Source organism: Amblyraja radiata, unplaced genomic scaffold (assembly GCF_010909765.2).
Source record: "Amblyraja radiata isolate CabotCenter1 unplaced genomic scaffold, sAmbRad1.1.pri S35, whole genome shotgun sequence".
NCBI lineage: Eukaryota > Metazoa > Chordata > Chondrichthyes > Rajiformes > Rajidae > Amblyraja > Amblyraja radiata.
In genome coordinates, this window is record NW_022630148.1 from 253,993 (window position 1) to 272,336 (window position 18,344).

At 46.5% G+C, this 18,344-nt stretch overlaps 1 protein-coding gene across 1 annotated transcript; it reads left to right on the top strand.

Annotated features, from left to right (window-relative positions):
- The first annotated feature begins 1,958 nt into the window (after positions 1-1,958).
- LOC116969379 (NACHT, LRR and PYD domains-containing protein 3-like) lies at positions 1,959-18,026 on the top strand. The gene is made up of 4 exons (XM_033016245.1): positions 1,959-2,013; positions 8,249-8,416; positions 15,634-15,795; positions 16,345-18,026. Exons 1-4 carry the CDS (start codon positions 1,959-1,961, stop codon positions 18,024-18,026), a joined length of 2,067 nt encoding a protein of 688 aa, XP_032872136.1.
- Positions 18,027-18,344: the final 318 nt, after the last annotated feature.

Consider the following 18,344-nt stretch of genomic DNA (forward strand, 5'->3'; position numbering starts at 1 on the left):
GTTACACAGTTCCCTGAACGTGGCGTCACGGATAGACAGAGGGTCTTGTGGAGCAGATGGTCTAGGAGGGCGTGTACATAGTTCACTTAAAATGGTGTCACAGGTAGCTAGGGTGGTGAAAAAGGCTTTTGGCCTACAATAATCCCTGGGATGATTGGCTTGATGTATGATGAGTGTTTGACGGGGTCAGGCAGCTTCACTGGAGGGCCGTCACGCTGGCTCAGTGGTAGTCGCTGCCTTACAGCGCCGGTAATCTACGGGTCCTGTCTGTACGCAATTTGAACGTTTTCCCCGTGACCGCGTGGGTTTACCCCCAATATATTCGGTTTCCTCCCACACTCCAGAGACATAGAGGTATGTAGGTTAATTGGCTTGGTGTATGTGTAAATTGTTCATGTTAATATGCAAGGATCATTGGTCGCTGTGGACTCGGTGGGCCGAAGGGCCTGTTTCCGCGCTGTATCTCTAAATTTAACTAAAAACAGGGACAGGAACAAAGCGCTGAAGTAACTCAGCGGGTCAGGCAGCGTCTCCGGAGAATATGGATGGGTGTGGATAGTAATGTATATACATTGATATGTTTAATTTCTTCTGAAGCTAAAATAAGCAAAACGTTGGCACTTTGCACCGATGAAGAACTTCTTCGAATCACAAAGAAGCATGGACAAAGATTGGAAGATGCCATTGGAAATAAGAGCAATTACCTGCTTTGCAAGTTAAAGGCGAACAACGTCATCAGTGCAGACGAACTCAAGGTATAATGATCATTGGTTAAATATTCATAAGTTATTGCAGCAGAATTAACTCTTTCGGCCCATGGAGTCTTGCTGTCAGAATACATGCCAGGAAAGCCCACCAACGCCTCTACTTCCTAGCAAGGCATAGAATGTTCGACATGTCCCCCAACAACTCACCCACTTCTACAGATGCGCCATAAAAACATTTTATCTGGATGCGTCACAGCACGTTTTGGGAACAGCTCCATCCAAGACCACAATGAATTGCAGAGACGTGCGGACACAGCCCAGCATCACACAAACCAACCTCCCTTCCATCCACTCCATCTACACCATGCTACCTCGGCAAGGCCACCAGCACAACCAGGGACCAGTCTCATCCCAGTCACTCCTGCTTCCCTCTCCCATCGGAGAAGAGGTACAGAAGTGTGAAAACACACGCCTCCAAATTCAGCGACAGTTTCTTCTCAGCTGTTAACAGACAAATGGACTAGCCTCTCGCCAACTAGAGATCGGCCCTGACCTCTCAGCTACCTCATTGGAGACCCTCTGCCTATCTTCAATTGGGCTTTAACTTGCACCAAACATGTACCTGCCTAACTGTTTCTTAAACAATGTGATAGTATGAGCCTCACCTACCTTTTCTGGCAGCTTGTTCCATACACGCTACACCCTCAGTGTGAAAAAGTAACCCCTCGGATTCCTATTAAATCTTTAGCAGCATAATGAAGGACCAGTCTCATCCCGGTCACTCCCTCTTCTCCCCTCTCCCATCAGGCAAGAGTTACAGAATTGTGAAAATGGATACCTCCAGATTCAGGGACAGGTTCTTCCCAGCTGATACCAGGCAACTGCACCGCCCTTTCAACAACGGGAGAGCGGCCCTGTCCTCCCATCTACATCGTTCGAGACCCTCTGATAATCTTTCATCTGACTGACTTTATCTTGAACTAAAGGTTATTCACTTTGTATCTGTATGCAGTGGACGGTTTGATTGTAATAATGTATAGCCTTTCCGGTAAATGGGCAACACGCAACAAAAAAGCTGTTCACTGTACCCCGATACACGTGACATTAATAAACTAAACTAAACTAAACTAATATTCTGCATTCTTTATTTAGGCTGTAAAAAAAGATAGATGGAAAAATCGTCAAATATTTGAACTTATCTGTTCGAAAGACGCTAACAAACAGAGGAACGTGTGGAAAACACTTGTGGACATGCAGAAGGACAATGCTAAACTCAGAGAGATAATGGAGGAAATTCAACGTTCAGGTATTGGCAAATTGTGGTTCATCGCTCCGTGGATAAATAGAAAATAAACAAATGGCGGGAATTGCATTGAACGTCGAGGTTCTGCGGAGTGTTGTAGATCGGAGGGATTGAGGAGTGGAGTTACACAGTTCCCTGAACGTGGCGTCACGGATAGACAGAGGGTCTTGTGGAGCAGATGGTCTAGGAGGGAGGGTACATAGTTCACTGAAAATGGTGTCACAGGTAGATAGGGTGGTGAAAAAGGCTTTTGGCCTACAACATTGAGAGTATTGGGTATAGGCATTGGGAGGTCGTGTTGCAGTTGTATAAGACGTTGGTGAGGCCGCAATTACGGTATCGTGTTGACCATGTTATAGGCGAGGCCGCATTTACATGACTGGGGACAACATGTTATAGGATAAATGTTGTCAATCTGGAGCGATTGCAGAGAAAACTTACAAGGATGCTGTAAGGAGGAGGTTCTGAGCTACAGGGATAGGTTCAGCAGGTTGGGACTCTTGGGAGCGTAAGAGGATGAGGGGTAATCTCATAGACGTGCACACAATTATAGGAGGAATGGATCATTTAAGGCTTAAAGGTTGTAGGTGTATGGAATGTAGTTGAGGCAGGTACTATCATCGAAACATAGAAAATAGGTGCAGGAGTAGGCGCCATTCGGCCCTTCGAGCCTGCACCGCCATTCAATATGATCATGGCTGATCATCCAACTCAGTATCCTGTACCTGCCTTCTCTCCATACCCCCTGATCCCTTTAGCCACAAGGGCCACATCCAACTCCCTCTTAAATATAGCTAATGAACTGTGGCCTCAACTACCTTCTGTGGCAGATAATTCCATAGATTCACCACTCTCTGTGTGTGAAAAAAAAATGATTTTCTCATCTCGGTCCTAAAAGACTTCCCCCTTATCCTTAAACTGTGCCCCTTGTTCTGGACTTCCCCAACATCGGGAACAATCTTCCTGCATCTAGCCTGTCCAACCTCTTAAGAATTTTGTACGTTTCTATCAGATCCCCCCTCAATCTTCTAAATTCTAGCGAGTACAAGCCGAGTCTATCCAGTCTTTCTTCATATGAAAGTCCTGACATCCCAGCAATCAGTCTGGTGAACCTTCTCTGTACTCCCTCTATGGCAAGAATGTCTTTCCTCAGATTAGGAGACCAAAACTGTACGCAATACTCCAGGTGTGGTCTCACCAAGACCCTGTACAACTGCAGTAGAACATCGCTGCTCTTATACTCACAATATTTTAGAAATAACATCGCAATGTTTTATAAATATTTGTACAGGAACATGGATAAGACAGGTTTAAAGTGATATTAGAGGGCCCAAAGCAGGCATGTGCAACTCGTGTAGATGGGACATATGGGCCGGTATGGGAAAGTTGGGCCGAATCCACGTTGACCAGTGATCACGTGTTCGCACTTGTTTAAATGAGAGATACAGCGCGGCAACAGGTCCATCGGCCAGCGAGTCCGCGGTGATAATCAATCACCCATTCACACTAGTTTAGTTTAGAGATACAGCGTGCAAACAGGCCCTTCGGCCCACCGTGTCTGCGTGCCCCCCCCCACCTAAACGTATGTCCTCTGGTTCTCGATTCCCCTACTCTGGACAAGAGACTCTATGTGTCTACCTGATCTATTCCTCTCATGATTTTATACACTTCAAAAGATCACCACTCATCCTCCTGCGCTCCAAGGAATAGAGTCCCAGCCCTGCCCCAACCTTTCCCAATATCTCAGGCCCTCGAGTCCTGGCAACATGCTCGTAAACCTTATCTGCTCCATTTTCAGCTGACAAAATCTTTTCCAATAACATGGTGCCCAGAACTGAAAACAATACTCTAAATGCTGCCTCACCAACATCTTATACAACTGCATCGTGACCTCCCAACCGAACAAGATCCTGCTGTAATTTTTCACAATTATACTTAAGGGCCTGTCCCACGAGCATGCGACTGCATATGGCCTCGCGGGGCCTGTCCCACTTCGATCTCCGGAGCCGTATAGAGTTGTGCGGAGCTGGTCCCGACATCGCGCTGGGCTCCGAAAACTGACTGTGTTCAAAAATTCCGCACAGCAACGGCCTGCCGGCCCGCAGCGTCTCCACGCCGTACGCACCACCTCGACGGGCGTACGCAGCGTTTTGACGCCGTACGTCACGCGCGAACTTCCCGCGGACTTCGCTCGAACTTCACGTCAACTCGTACGGGATCACTCGACCTCCGTGCGGCCCCCGCTTCCGGTTTGGTCGCGCTTGACGCATACAGTCGCATGCTGGTGGGACAAGCCCTTTACTGTCTATAATACAACCTACTTTTTTATCATCTACAAACTTGCTAATGTTCTTAAGTTCATAATCATCCCCAATCAGTACCCCGTTCCTGCCTTCTCCCCATATCCCCTGACTCCGCTATCTTTAAGAGCCCTATCTAACTCTCTCTGGAGAGCATCCAGAGAACCTGCCTCCACCGCCCTCTGAGGCAGAGAATTCCACAGACTCACAACTCTCTGTGAGAAAAAGTGTTTCCTCGTCTCCGTTCTAAATAGCCGCCCCTTATTCTTAAACTGTGTGTGTGGCCCCTGGTTCTGGATTCCCCCAACATCAGGAACATGTTTCCTGCCTCTAGCGTGTCCAAACCCTTAACAATCTTATGTTTCACTGAGATCCCCTCTCATCTTTCTAAACTGCAGAGTGTACAAGCCCAGCCGCTCCATTCTCTCAGCATATGACAGTCCCGCCATCCCGGGAATTAACCTTGTAAACCTACGCTGCACTCCCTCAATAGCAAGAATGTCCTTCCTCAAATTAGGGTACCAAAACTGCACACAATACTCCAGGTGTGGTCTCACTAGGGCCCTGTACAACTGCAGAAGGACCTCCTTGCTCCTATATTATATTCCTCTTGTTATAAAGTCCAACATGCCATTGGCTTTCTTCACTGCCTGCTGTACCTGCATGCTTACATTCATAGACTGATGTACAAGGACCCCCAGACCCCATTGTACTTCCCCTTTTCCCAACTTGACGCCATTTAGATAGTAATCTGCCTTCCTGTTTTTGCTACCAAAATGGATAACCTCACATTTATCCGCATTAAACTTCATCTGCCCTGCATCTGCCCACTTCCCCAACCTGTCCAAGTCACCCTGCATTCTCATAGCATCCTCCTCACAGTTCACACTGCCACCCAGCTTTGTGTCATCTGCAAATTTGCTAATGTTACTTTGAATCCCTTCATCCAAATCATTGATGTATATTGTAAATAGCTGTGGTCCCAGCACCGAGCCTTCAGGTACCACACTAGTCACTGCCTGCCATTCTGAAAGGGACCCGTTAATCCCTACTCTTTGTTTCCTGTCTGCCAACCACTTCTCTATCCATGTCAGCACTCAACCCCCAATACCATGTGCCCTCATTTTGCCCACTAATCTCCTATGTGGGACCTTATCAAATGCTTTCTGAAAGTCCAGGTACACTACATCCACCGGCTCTCCCTTGTCCATTTTCCTAGTTACATCTTCAAAAAATGACAGAAGATTAGTCAAGCATGATTTCCCTTTTGTAAATCCATGCTGACTCGGACCGATCCTGTTACTGCTATCCAAATGTGCGGCTATCACATCTTTTATAATTGACTCCAGCATCTTCCCCACTACCGATGTCACGGTAACTGGTCTATAATTCCCTGTTTTCTCTCTCCCGCCTTTCTTAAGAAGTGGGATAACTTTAGCTACCCTCCAATCCACAGAAACTGATCCTGAGTCTATAGAACATTGGAAAATGATCACCAATGCGTCCACGATTTCTAGAGCCACTTCCCTAAGTACCCTGGGATGCAGACCATCAGGCCCTGGGTATTTATCTGCCTTCAGTCCCATCAGTCTATCCAACACCATTTCCTGCCTAATGTGGATTTCCTTCACTTCCTCCGTCACCCCAGATCCTCTGGCCACTACTATATCAGGAAGATTGTTTGTGTCCTCCTTAGTGAAGACAGATCCAAAGTACCTCCTCTGGACCTACTGCACATCCTTCCTCAGATATTGCGGCCAACATTGACACAATGTTCCCAATGTGGTCAGACCAGCGCTTTATAGAGGCACAGTATCACAGCCCTGTTTTTATATTCAAGGTCTGTCAAAATAACTGCTGCCATTGCATTTGCCTTCCTTAATACCGAATCGACTTGCAAATTATCTTTTTGGGAGTCCCGCACCAGTTCTCCCAAGCCCCATTTAACCTCCAATTTCTCCTCATTTAGAAAATACTCTACACACTTATTCCTTATTCTAAAATGCTTGACCCCACACTTTGCTGCACTACATTCCATCTGCCAATTCTCTGCCCACTGTCGTTCTGCAGAGTCCCTGCTTTCTCTACACTACCTGCTCCTTGACCTATCTTCATATCATATGCAAACTTGGCCAAAAAGCCTTCAATTCCCTGATCCAAATTATTAATATACAACATGAAGGGCAGCGGCTTCAGCGCCAACCCCCTGCGGAACTCCGCTAGTCACTTCTAGCCAACCACAAAAAGACCCCTGTATTCCCACTCTTAGCCATCTGTTGTCCAGCCAGCCTGCTATCCTTGCTAGTGTCTTCCTTTTAACACCATAGACTCTCATCTTCCTGTGGATCTTCTCCAGCAGTAGCACATTTTCCCTGAGATATGCGGGATAAAATTGCTCACAATATTTCAAATGTGGTCTTACAAGCGCTTTCTAGAGACACAGTATTACATCCCTGTTTTTGTATTCAAGTCAATTGCTGGAATAACTGCTGGAATTGCATTTGACTTCCTGACTACCGAATCGAAGTTAAAAAAAATTTGGAATCCTGCACCAGCTCTTCCAACTTCCTTTGCACTTCTAAATTCAGAATTTTCTCACCAATTAGAAAATAGTGTACGCATTTATTGCTTCTAGCAAAATGCTTATTACTTATCTAAATTGGGATGTTTCTTTGCAGGTTTGGGATCAAATGAAATGGGGTGTACCAACAATAGGAAAGATGAGTTGGACCAAAGTACTTCTGAAAATGATCAGCGCCCAAAACACACTCCCAGTCAAACTGGCAACCAGGACACCGCTCGAAGGCAAGGACATCAGTCCAGAGAGTCTGGTCCTATTGAAGGTTTGTTTTCTCCCAGTGATTCACGGAGGAATTGTGAAAAAGGTTTGTCCACACAATTTCGCTTAGAATTAAAATCAAACGTGTCAAATATCACAGCAGGTCGCTGCCACGTCACACATCTGCTTGCAGGAAAACATAGCAGGGTCACAGAGTAATACAGTGTTGACACAGACCCTTCAGCCCAATTTGTCCATACCGATCAACATGTCCCATCTACACTACTCCCACCTGCCCGCATTTGGTCAATATCCCTTTAAACCCGTCCTATTAATGTACCTGTCCAAATACAGTAATTTGGGTGGAAACGCGCCCTTCGGCCCAACATGTCCACACCGACCAACATGTCCCGTCTACACTATTTCTACCGGCCTGCGTTTGGACAATGTTCCTCCAAACCATCCTATACGTCTACCTGTCTAAATGTTTCTTAAATGTTGCGAATGTACCTGTTAACTGCTTCCTCTGGCAGGTTGTTCCATACTCCCACCACCCTCAGTGTGCCTCAGTTCCTATTAAATCTTTCCCCCATCACCATAAATCTATGTCCTCTGGTTCCTGATTCCCCAAATCTGGACAATAGACTCTGTGTGTCTACCTGATCTATTACCCCCACTCTTAGCAATCTGTTGTCCAGCCAGCCTGCTATCCTTGCTAGTGTCTTCCTTTTAACATCATAGGCTCTCATCTTCTTTAGCAAACACTAGTGCGGCACCTTACCAGAGGCTTTCTCAACATCGAGGTGAACAACATCTACTGACCCTCCTTTGTCTCTCCTGCTATTTACTTCCTCAAAGGATTCTATTAGATTTGTCAGACAAGATCTCCCCTTCAAAAAACATGCTGACTTTGGCCTATATTATCATGAATTAATCTCTTGTAAATACTCTGTTACCTCATAATTTATAATACACTCAAAAATCTTACCAACCACTGAAGTCAGGCTAATCTTGCCATGTACGTTCTATGCAAATCTTTATTCTAGATGAGAAACAATAATGGGCTGAACATCGAGCCCTGAGGCACACCACTAGTCACAGGTCTCCACTCCGAAAAGCAACCTTCATTTTACTTATTCAACTGGCATTGTTCTTGCAGGTGAGGGATCAAATGAAACGCCGTGTACCAACAGTAAGCAGCATCCTTTTGGGAAAAGTCCTTCCAAGGACTACAAGGAGCGCATACGCATAATTACCTTTCAAACTGGCAACCAGGACACCTCTCGAAGGCAAGGTCATCAGTCCACAGAGCCTGGTTCTATTGAAGGTTTGTTTTTCCCAGAGATTCACCGCAGAATTGTGAAAAAGTATTTTTCCACTCAATGTCGCTTCAAATTTATATTCGAACAGGTCAAGTATCACAACAGGTCGCTGCCCCGTCACACATTCGCATGCTGGGAAACATAGCAGTGTCATAGAGTGATACAGGGTGAAAACAGACTCTACACTAGTTTGGCAAGTGTTCCTCTAATCCTTTCCAATTCATGTACCAACCTAAATGTTTCTAAAACATTGCCATAGTTCCTCCGTCAACTAACACCTCTGGCAGATCGTTCCAAACACCCACCACCCTCGGTGTGAAAAAGTTATGCCTCAAGTTCCCAATAAAACTCCCCCTCCCCCCCCCCCCCCCCCCCCACACATTAAATCTATGTCCTCTGGTCCTCGATTCCCATACTCTGGGATATAGACTCTGTGTGTCTCCACAATCTATCCCCCTCATGATTTTATACACCTCAAAAGATCACCCCTCAATCTACTGCGCTCAGAGGTTTGAAGTGCTATCCTGCTCAACCTCACGCAATATATCAGGCCCTGGCAACGGTACCCGGACGTGGCGCCGACGGACGAGAAGCCGAAGTAAATAACTCAAAGCCAAAGAACCGAATGGAAACGAGGCCGAAACGCCAAAAAAAACAAAAGAATACGAAGACGAAACGCAAACTAACCGAAAGGGCGGGACGCCTAAAATTCAACGAACCGACAGCCGCTCAACAGAAAAGTCCAATAGTTTGCCGGGGAGGGGGGGGGGGGGAGGGGGGCGAGACTTGTCAGCGATTGGGCCAGACCTCCGCGTCCATTACTTCACTGTGGAGGGATGAACATTGTCCCACACATCCGCTGGCATGTGCAACTCGTGTAGATGGGACATATGGGCCGGTATGGGAAAGTTGGGCCGAATCCACGTTGACCAGTGATCACGTGTTCGCACTTGTTTAAATGAGAGATACAGCGCGGCAACAGGTCCATCGGCCAGCGAGTCCGCGGTGATAATCAATCACCCATTCACACTAGTTTAGTTTAGAGATACAGCGTGCAAACAGGCCCTTCGGCCCACCGTGTCTGCGCGCCCCCCCCACCTAAACGTATGTCCTCTGGTTCTCGATTCCCCTACTCTGGACAAGAGACTCTATGTGTCTACCTGATCTATTCCTCTCATGATTTTATACACTTCAAAAGATCACCACTCATCCAAGGAATAGAGTCCCAGCCCTGCCCCAACCTTTCCCAATATCTCAGGCCCTCGAGTCCTGGCAACATGCTCGTAAACCTTATCTGCTCCATTTTCAGCTGACAAAATCTATTCCAATAACATGGTGCCCAGAACTGAAAACAATACTCTAAATGTTGCCTCACCAACATCTTATACAACTGCATCGTGACCTCCCAACCGAACAAGATCCTGCTGCAATTTTTCACAATTATACTTAAGGGCCTGTCCCACGAGCATGCGACTACATATGGCCTCGCGGGGCCTGTCCCACTTCGATCTCCGGAGCCGTATAGAGTTGTGCGGAGCTGGTCCCGACATCGAGCTGGGCTCCGAAAACTGACTGTGTTCAAAAATTCCGCACAGCAACGGCCTGCCGGCCCGCAGCGTCTCCACGCCGTACGCACCACCTCGACGGGCGTACGCAGCGTCTTGACTCCGTACGTCACGCGCGAACTTCCCGCGGACTTCGCTCGAACTTCACGTCAACTCGTACGGGATCACTCGACCTCCGTGCGGCCCCCGCTTCCGGTTTGGTCACGCTTGACGCATACAGTCGCATGCTGGTGGGACAAGCCCTTTACTGTCTATAATACAACCTACTTTTTTATCATCTACATTCTTGCTAATGTTCTTAAGTTCATAATCATCCCCAATCAGTACCCCGTTCCTGCCTTCTCCCCATATCCCCTGACTCCGCTATCTTTAAGAGCCCTATCTAACTCTCTCTGGAGAGCATCCAGAGAACCTGCCTCCACCGCCCTCTGAGGCAGAGAATTCCACAGACTCACAACTCTCTGTGAGAAAAAGTGTTTCCTCGTCTCCGTTCTAAATAGCCGCCCCTTATTCTTAAACTGTGTGTGGCCCCTGGTTCTGGATTCCCCCAACATCAGGAACATGTTTCCTGCCTCTAGCGTGTCCAAACCCTTAAGAATCTTATGTTTCACTGAGATCCCCTCTCATCTTTCTAAACTACAGAGTGTACAAGCCCAGCCGCTCCATTCTCTCAGCATATGACAGTCCCGCCATCCCGGGAATTAACCTTGTAAACCTACGCTGCACTCCCTTAATAGCAAGAATGTCCTTCCTCAAATTAGGGGACCAAAACTGCACACAATACTCCAGGTGTGGTCTCACTAAATCTCTGTACAACTGCAGAAGGACCTCCTTGCTCCTATATTATATTCCTCTTGTTATAAAGTCCAACATGCCATTGGCTTTCTTCATTGCCTGCTGTACCTGCATGCTTACTTTCATAGACTGATGTACAAGGACCCCCAGATCCCGTTGTACTTCCCCTTTTCCCAACTTGACGTCATTTAGATAGTAATCTGCCTTCCTGTTTTTGCTACCAAAATGGATAACCTCACATTTATCCGCATTAAACTTCATCTGCCCTGCCTCTGCCCGCTCCCCCAACCTGTCCAAGTCACCCTGCATTCTCATAGCATCCTCCTCACAGTTCACACTGCCACCCAGCTTTGTGTCATCTGCAAATTTGCTAATGTTACTTTGAATCCCTTCATCCAAATCATTGATGTATATTGTAAATAGCTGTGGTCCCAGCACCGAGCCTTCAGGTACCACACTAGTCACTGCCTGCCATTCTGAAAGGGACCCGTTAATCCCTACTCTTTGTTTCCTGTCTGCCAACCACTTCTCTATCCATGTCAGCACTCAACCCCCAATACCATGTGCCCTCATTTTGCCCACTAATCTCCTATGTGGGACCTTATCAAATGCTTTCTGAAAGTCCAGGTACACTACATCCACTGGCTCTCCCTTGTCCATTTTCCTAGTTACATCTTCAAAAAATTACAGAAGATTAGTCAAGCATGATTTCCCCTTTGTAAATCCATGCTGACTCGGACCGATCCTGTTACTGCTATCCAAATGTGCGGCTATCACATCTTTTATAATTGACTCCAGCAACTTCCCCACTACCGATGTCACGGTAACTGGTCTATAATTCCCTGTTTTCTCTCTCCCTCCTTTCTTAAGAAGTGGGATAACTTTAGCTACCCTCCAATCCACAGAAACTGATCCCGAGTCTATAGAACATTGGAAAATGATCACCAATGCGTCCACGATTTCTAGAGCCACTTCCCTAAGTACCCTGGGATGCAGACCATCAGGCCCTGGGGATTTATCTGCCTTCGGTCCCATCAGTCTATCCAACACCATTTCCTGCCAAATGTGGATTTTCTTCAGTTCCTCCATCACCCCAGATCCTCTGGCCACTATTATATCAGGAATATTGTTTGTGTCCTCCTTAGTGAAGACAGATCCAAAGTACCTCCTCTGGACCTACTGCACATCCTTCCTCAGATATGGTGGCCAACATTGACACAATGTTCCCAATGTGGTCAGACCAGCCCTTTATAGAGGCACAGTATCACAGCCCTGTTTTTATATTCAAGGTCTGTCATAATAACTGCTGCCATTGCATTTGCCTTCCTTAATACCGAATCGACTTGCAAATTATCTTTTTGGGAGCCCCGCACCAGTTCTCCCAAGCCCCATTTAACCTCCAATTTCTGAAATTTCTCCTCATTTAGAAAATACTCTACACACTTATTCCTTATTCTAAAATGCTTGACCCCACACTTTGCTGCACTATATTCCATCTGCCAATTCTCTGCCCACTGTCGTTCTGCAGAGTCCCTGCTTTCTCTACACTACCTGCTCCTTGACCTATCTTCATATCATATGCAAACTTGGCCAAAAAGCCTTCAATTCCCTGATCCAAATTATTAATATACAACATGAAGGGCAGCGGCTTCAGCGCCAACCCCCTGCGGAACTCCGCTAGTCACTTCTAGCCAACCACAAAAAGCCCCCTGTATTCCCACTCTTAGCCATCTGTTGTCCAGCCAGCCTGCTATCCTTGCTAGTGTCTTCCTTTTAACACCATAGGCTCTCATCTTCCTGTGGATCTTCTCCAGCAGTAGCACATTTTCCCTTAGATATGCGGGATAAAATTGCTCACAATATTTCAAATGTGGTCTTACAAGCGCTTTCTAGAGACACAGTATTACATCCCTGTTTTTGTATTCAAGTCAATTGCTGGAATAACTGCTGGAATTGCATTTGACTTCCTGACTACCGAATCGAAGTTAAAACAAATTTGGAATCCTGCACCAGCTCTTCCAACTTCCTTTGCACTTCTAAATTCAGAATTTTCTCCCCAATTAGAAAATAGTGTACGCATTTATTGCTTCTAGCAAAATGCTTATTACTTATCTAAATTGGGATGTTTCTTTGCAGGTTCGGGATCAAATAAAATGGGGTGTACCAACAATAGGAAAGATGAGTTGGACCAAAGTACTTCTGAAAATGATCAGCGCTCAAAACACACTCCCAGTCAAACTGGCAACCAGGACACCGCTCGAAGGCAAGGACATCAGTCCAGAGAGTCTGGTCCTATTGAAGGTTTGTTTTCTCCCAGTGATTCACGGAGGAATTGTGAAAAAGGTTTGTCCACACAATTTCGCTTAGAATTAAACTCAAACGTGTCAAATATCACAGCAGGTCGCTGCCACGTCACACATCTGCTTGCAGGAAAACATAGCAGGGTCACAGAGTAATACAGTGTTGACACAGACCCTTCAGCCCAATTTGTCCATACCGATCAACATGTCCCATCTACACTACTCCCACCTGCCCGCATTTGGCCAATATCCCTTTAAACCCGTCCTATTAATGTACCTGTCCAAATACAGTAATTTGGGTGGAAACGGGCCCTTCGGCCCAACATGTCCACACCGACCAACATGTCCCGTCTACACTATTTCTACCGGCCTGCGTTTGGACAATGTTCCTCCAAACCATCCTATACGTCTACCTGTCTAAATGTTTCTTAAATGTTGCGAATGTACCTGTTAACTGCTTCCTCTGGCAGGTTGTTCCATACTCCCACCACCCTCAGTGTGAAAAAGTTATGCCTCAGTTCCTATTAAATCTTTCCCCCATCACCATAAATCTATGTCCTCTGGTTCCCGATTCCCCAAATCTGGACAAGAGACTCTGTGTGTCTACCTGATCTATTACCCCCTCTTAAGTGGCCTTTTCACGGGGCGACTTGACGCAAGAGTTAACCGGAGTTTAACATCGTGGGAACCTCGTGCGATAACAGTGCGGCATTCGTGGACCACCGTGGACCACCGTAGCGCTAACGGCAGGTCATCGTGTAACTTGGTCACTCGGGAGAAAATTCAAGAAAGTTTGAATTTCTCCAAGAGTGACTTGTACACTTGTGGTTGAGTATTGCAACATTATATGAACGTAGTGGCCAGTGCGATATCCGTAATAACTCTTGCGGGTACCGTGGGAACTCCTGCGAACGGTGAACCCGGAAGCTGGACAGAGGGGACAGAAGGTGAGTAAACATTATCTTATGTGGGATTGAATTTAAAAAATAAATAAAAATAAAGATTTGCATCCGCATATGGACATCAACTTATTCATGAGTTATGTTAATGAGATTCAAGAAAATAACTATAATCTTTAAAAGGGACTTTAAAAGGGACTTTACTGAAAGGTTACGCATTTTTATGGTCCGTGAGAAATTTTTCACATGTACTTCTTTGAGAGATACAGGTCGGAGTCCTCGGGTCCAGGGGTCCTGAACGCTACCAATCAATGTTGTACAGAGACCCGTGTAAGGAGTGAACTGCACATGCTGGTTTAAACCGAAGACAGACACAAAAAGCTGGAGTAACTCAGCGAGTCAAGCAGCATCTCTGGAGAAAAAAAGCTGATGTTTCGGGACGAGACACATCTTCAGACTCAATTCCGATTAGGCTGTCTGAAGAAGGGTTCCGGTGTTGGGGGAGTCCAGAACCAGGGTCCCAGTTTTACAGTCTACCGTGGGAACTCTTTAACTCAGTAAAGTAAAGTAGCCTTTATTGTCATATCAGCGCACAGGCAGCAGTTGACTGTTGCTCTATTCAGTTTCTCAGGGGGTCGGGACGGGACTGGAGTTGGGAGAGAAAGGTGGGTGAGTCGAGGGAGAGGAGGGGGAGACAGATGGGGGTGTCTTCATTTACTGACGGCAGGTGTCTGTCACTGAAACAGGCAGGTGAGATTTCACATCCACCTTGTGTGTGCCTCTCTCTCTCTCTCTCCCTCCCTCTTACACAGGCTGAGAGACTCTGCCTCTGTGAGTGTACGTCTCTTTCTCCCCCTCTCCCACACACAGTAAGACCGAGGTACTGTGCTCAGTCCATCTGTGTCTCCCACATACACAGTAAAATATGTCTCCAAATGAGCCAATTCAACCAAGGGAGGATATATATAGTGTGTGAAAAAAAAAGTTACATCATTTGTGTCACGTGTAGTTCACGATGTTCATTCAAGATTTAACGGGAAAGCTCGGGAAACGGACAAGGCACTCGTACAAATAGCAGAAATGCCGAGTACCGTGGGAACTCTTTATATACCCCCCGTTATATCGTGCGAGACTCATGCTGGACCACGACCTCTTCACTCTGGTGACATCTTGCGTCAACTCGCCCCGTGAAAAAGCCCCATTAGCAATTTGTTGTCCAGCCAGCCTGCTATCCTTGCTAGTGTCTTCCTTTTAACACCATAGGCTCTCATCTTCTTTAGCAAACACTAGTGCGGCACCTTACCAGAGGCTTTCTTAACATCGAGGTGAACAACATCTACTGACTCTCCTTTGTCTCTCTTGCTATTTACTTCCTCAAAGGATTCTATTAGATTTGTCAGACAAGATCTCCCCTTTGGCCTATATTATCATGAATTAATCTCTTGTAAATACTCTGTTACCTCATAATTTATAATACACTCAAAAATCTTACCAACCACTGAAGTCAGGCTAATCTTGCCATGTACGTTCTATGCAAATCTTTATTCTAGATGAGAAACAATAATGGGCTGAACATCGAGCCCTGAGGCACACCACCAGTCACAGGTCTCCACTCCGAAAAGCAACCTTCATTTTACTTATTCAACTGGCATTGTTCTTGCAGGTGAGGGATCAAATGAAACGCCGTGTACCAACAGTAAGCAGCATCCTTTTGGGAAAAGTCCTTCCAAGGACTACAAGGAGCACATAATTCCCTTTCAAACTGGCAACCAGGACACCTCTCGAAGGCAAGGTCATCAGTCCACAGAGCCTGATTCTATTGAAGGTTTGTTTTTCCCAGAGATTCACCGCAGAATTGTGAAAAAGTATTTTTCCACTCAATGTCGCTTCAAATTTATATTCGAACGGGTCAAGTATCACAGCAGGTCGCTGCCCCGTCACACATTCACATGCTGGGAAACATAGCAGTGTCATAGAGTGATACACAGTGAAAACAGACTCTACACTAGTTTGGCAAGTGTTCCTCTAATCCTTTCCAATTCATGTACCTACCTAAATGTTTCTAAAACATTGCCATAGTTCCTCCGTCAACTAACACCTCTGGCAGATCGTTCCAAACACCCACCACCCTCGGTGTGAAAAAGTTATGCCTCAAGTTCACAATAAAACTCCCCCCCCCCCCCCCCCCCCCACCACACATTAAATCTATGTCCTCTGGTCCTCAATTTGGGCCGAATGGCCTGTTCCCATGCAGTATGACACTAGTCTAGCGTAGATGGGCCATGTTGGGCGGCATGGCAAGTTGGGCCCAAGAGCCCGTTTACACAATGTATGACACTACATTAAACAAATCCCAACTTGTTTCTCTTATTAGGTACTCGAGACGCAGAAATTCTCCACAGGGAGTTTCTACGAAACTGGAGTAAGAATCTGAGAGTTGTGCAAGCAGGAGGCGAGCAAACGGCTGGGACACGCTTGTTTGATGACTTCTACACTGACCTGAGGATTACTGGCGCATCACCAGAGGGAATGCCCCTTGGAAATGACGGGGAAACCGATGAAGATGTGGATCCACATCAACTACTGAAACGCAACAACGCTGAGACAGAGGAGACCTCCACCATCTTGGTGCGGGGAACAGCCGGGAGTGGAAAAAGCACCCTGATACAGAAGATAATCCATGATTGGGCCACCGAATATAAATATAAGGGGTTCAAATATATATTTTCTTTCAAGTTTCAGATCATAAACGCCATCAAACATGTGACAAGCTTAAACACCCTGGTCCTTGAAGTGTATCCTCATCTGGTCACGTGTCTGGAAGATATTTGGAAGGACCCTAAAACGATATTGTTCATCCTTGATGACTTGGACCAATTTGAGCAAAGTTACATCTTCACAGATGATGAGGGAAATGGTGGTCCACTCGGCCAGTTTATCTATCCTCATTCCTATGGATTTGTGCGTGACATCCTGACCTCCCTCATTCAGGGTAGGTTGGTCAAAGGATGCTCCTTGCTGGTCACCACACGACCATGGAGACTCGAGGCTCTGCAGGAGATACCTGCCACGTCAACCTACCATCTCACAGGATTTACCCAGGAGAAAGTTGAAGAATATTTCCAGCGTAACGTTGGAGACAAGGAGAAGGCACAACAGTTGGTGCAACTCCTTAAAGCAAGTGATACATTGGGTACGTTGTACACTAACCCTCTGTTCTGCTCCATTATCGTCTCCTTGCCCGAGTGGTCACAAGTTGAAGGAAATCCAATGTTGACCATGGGCCACACTCGGGTGCTCTCCGAATACCTTACAACCATCATGTGCATCTGTGGATTTGACGAACAAACCTCTCGGCAGTGTTTGCTGAGTTTGGGTGAAGTGGCGTACAAGAAAATCAGGGATAAAACCTTTTCATTTGAAGCCAACTCCTTAAGTGAACTGAGTCGCTGTCTTCCCATCTTCACATCTGCACTCATGATGGAGGAGCCAGGCAAACATGAGCGTGGGGTTGTCTACAAATTCACGTACCCTGTTCTCCAGAACTTTGTTGCTGCCCTTGTTAAAAGCCGAAACACCCCAGGAATGTCCCTAAAATCGTTGTTAAATGAGAATTACCAGGCTACAGATGACAGATTCAACATCTTCTCCAGGTTTCTGGTGGGTCTCTCCTCACGGAGGTCAACCAATTGGCTGGAGAGAGTATTGGGCTCAATTTCACCCGACGCCTCATCTTCCATCGCCGACTGGATCAAAGAAAGTGTGAAAACGCGCCTGTCCAACTTGGCCGGAAAGATGGCCCAGGGCAAGTTCTTGAACATACTGCACTGCTTGTTTGAATTCGGAGACCCTCAAGTGGCCACCCAGGCATTGGAACCCATGAGGACCATAAAATTCAATCAATGTTCCCTCAACACGTTCGACTGTGTGGTTTTATCGAGGACATTGATCCGCTGTGGACCCATTGAGGAACTGGACCTCAGCTCATGCGGCGTAAAACAGGAGGGAATTCGATATCTACTACCCGTGTTGTACAAGTGTAACGTGCTCAGGTAATTCACCAAGATTGGGAAATAATATAACAAAGGTAATGGGATCCAAGGAGATCTAGCCGAGTGGATAGAGATAGACACAAACTGCTGGAGTAACTTAGAGGGTCAGGCAGCATCTCTGTGGAGAACGTGGACAGGTACAAAGTGCTGGAGTAACGCAGCGGGTCAGGCAGCATCTCTGTGGAGAACGTGGACAGGTACAAAGTGCTGAGGTAACTCAGCGGGCCAGGCAGCATCTCTGGAGAGCATGGATAGGTACAAAATGATGTACCTGCTCTCCTAGATTGCTCTGCTCTTCAACACTCCCTTTTTTCCCGTGACG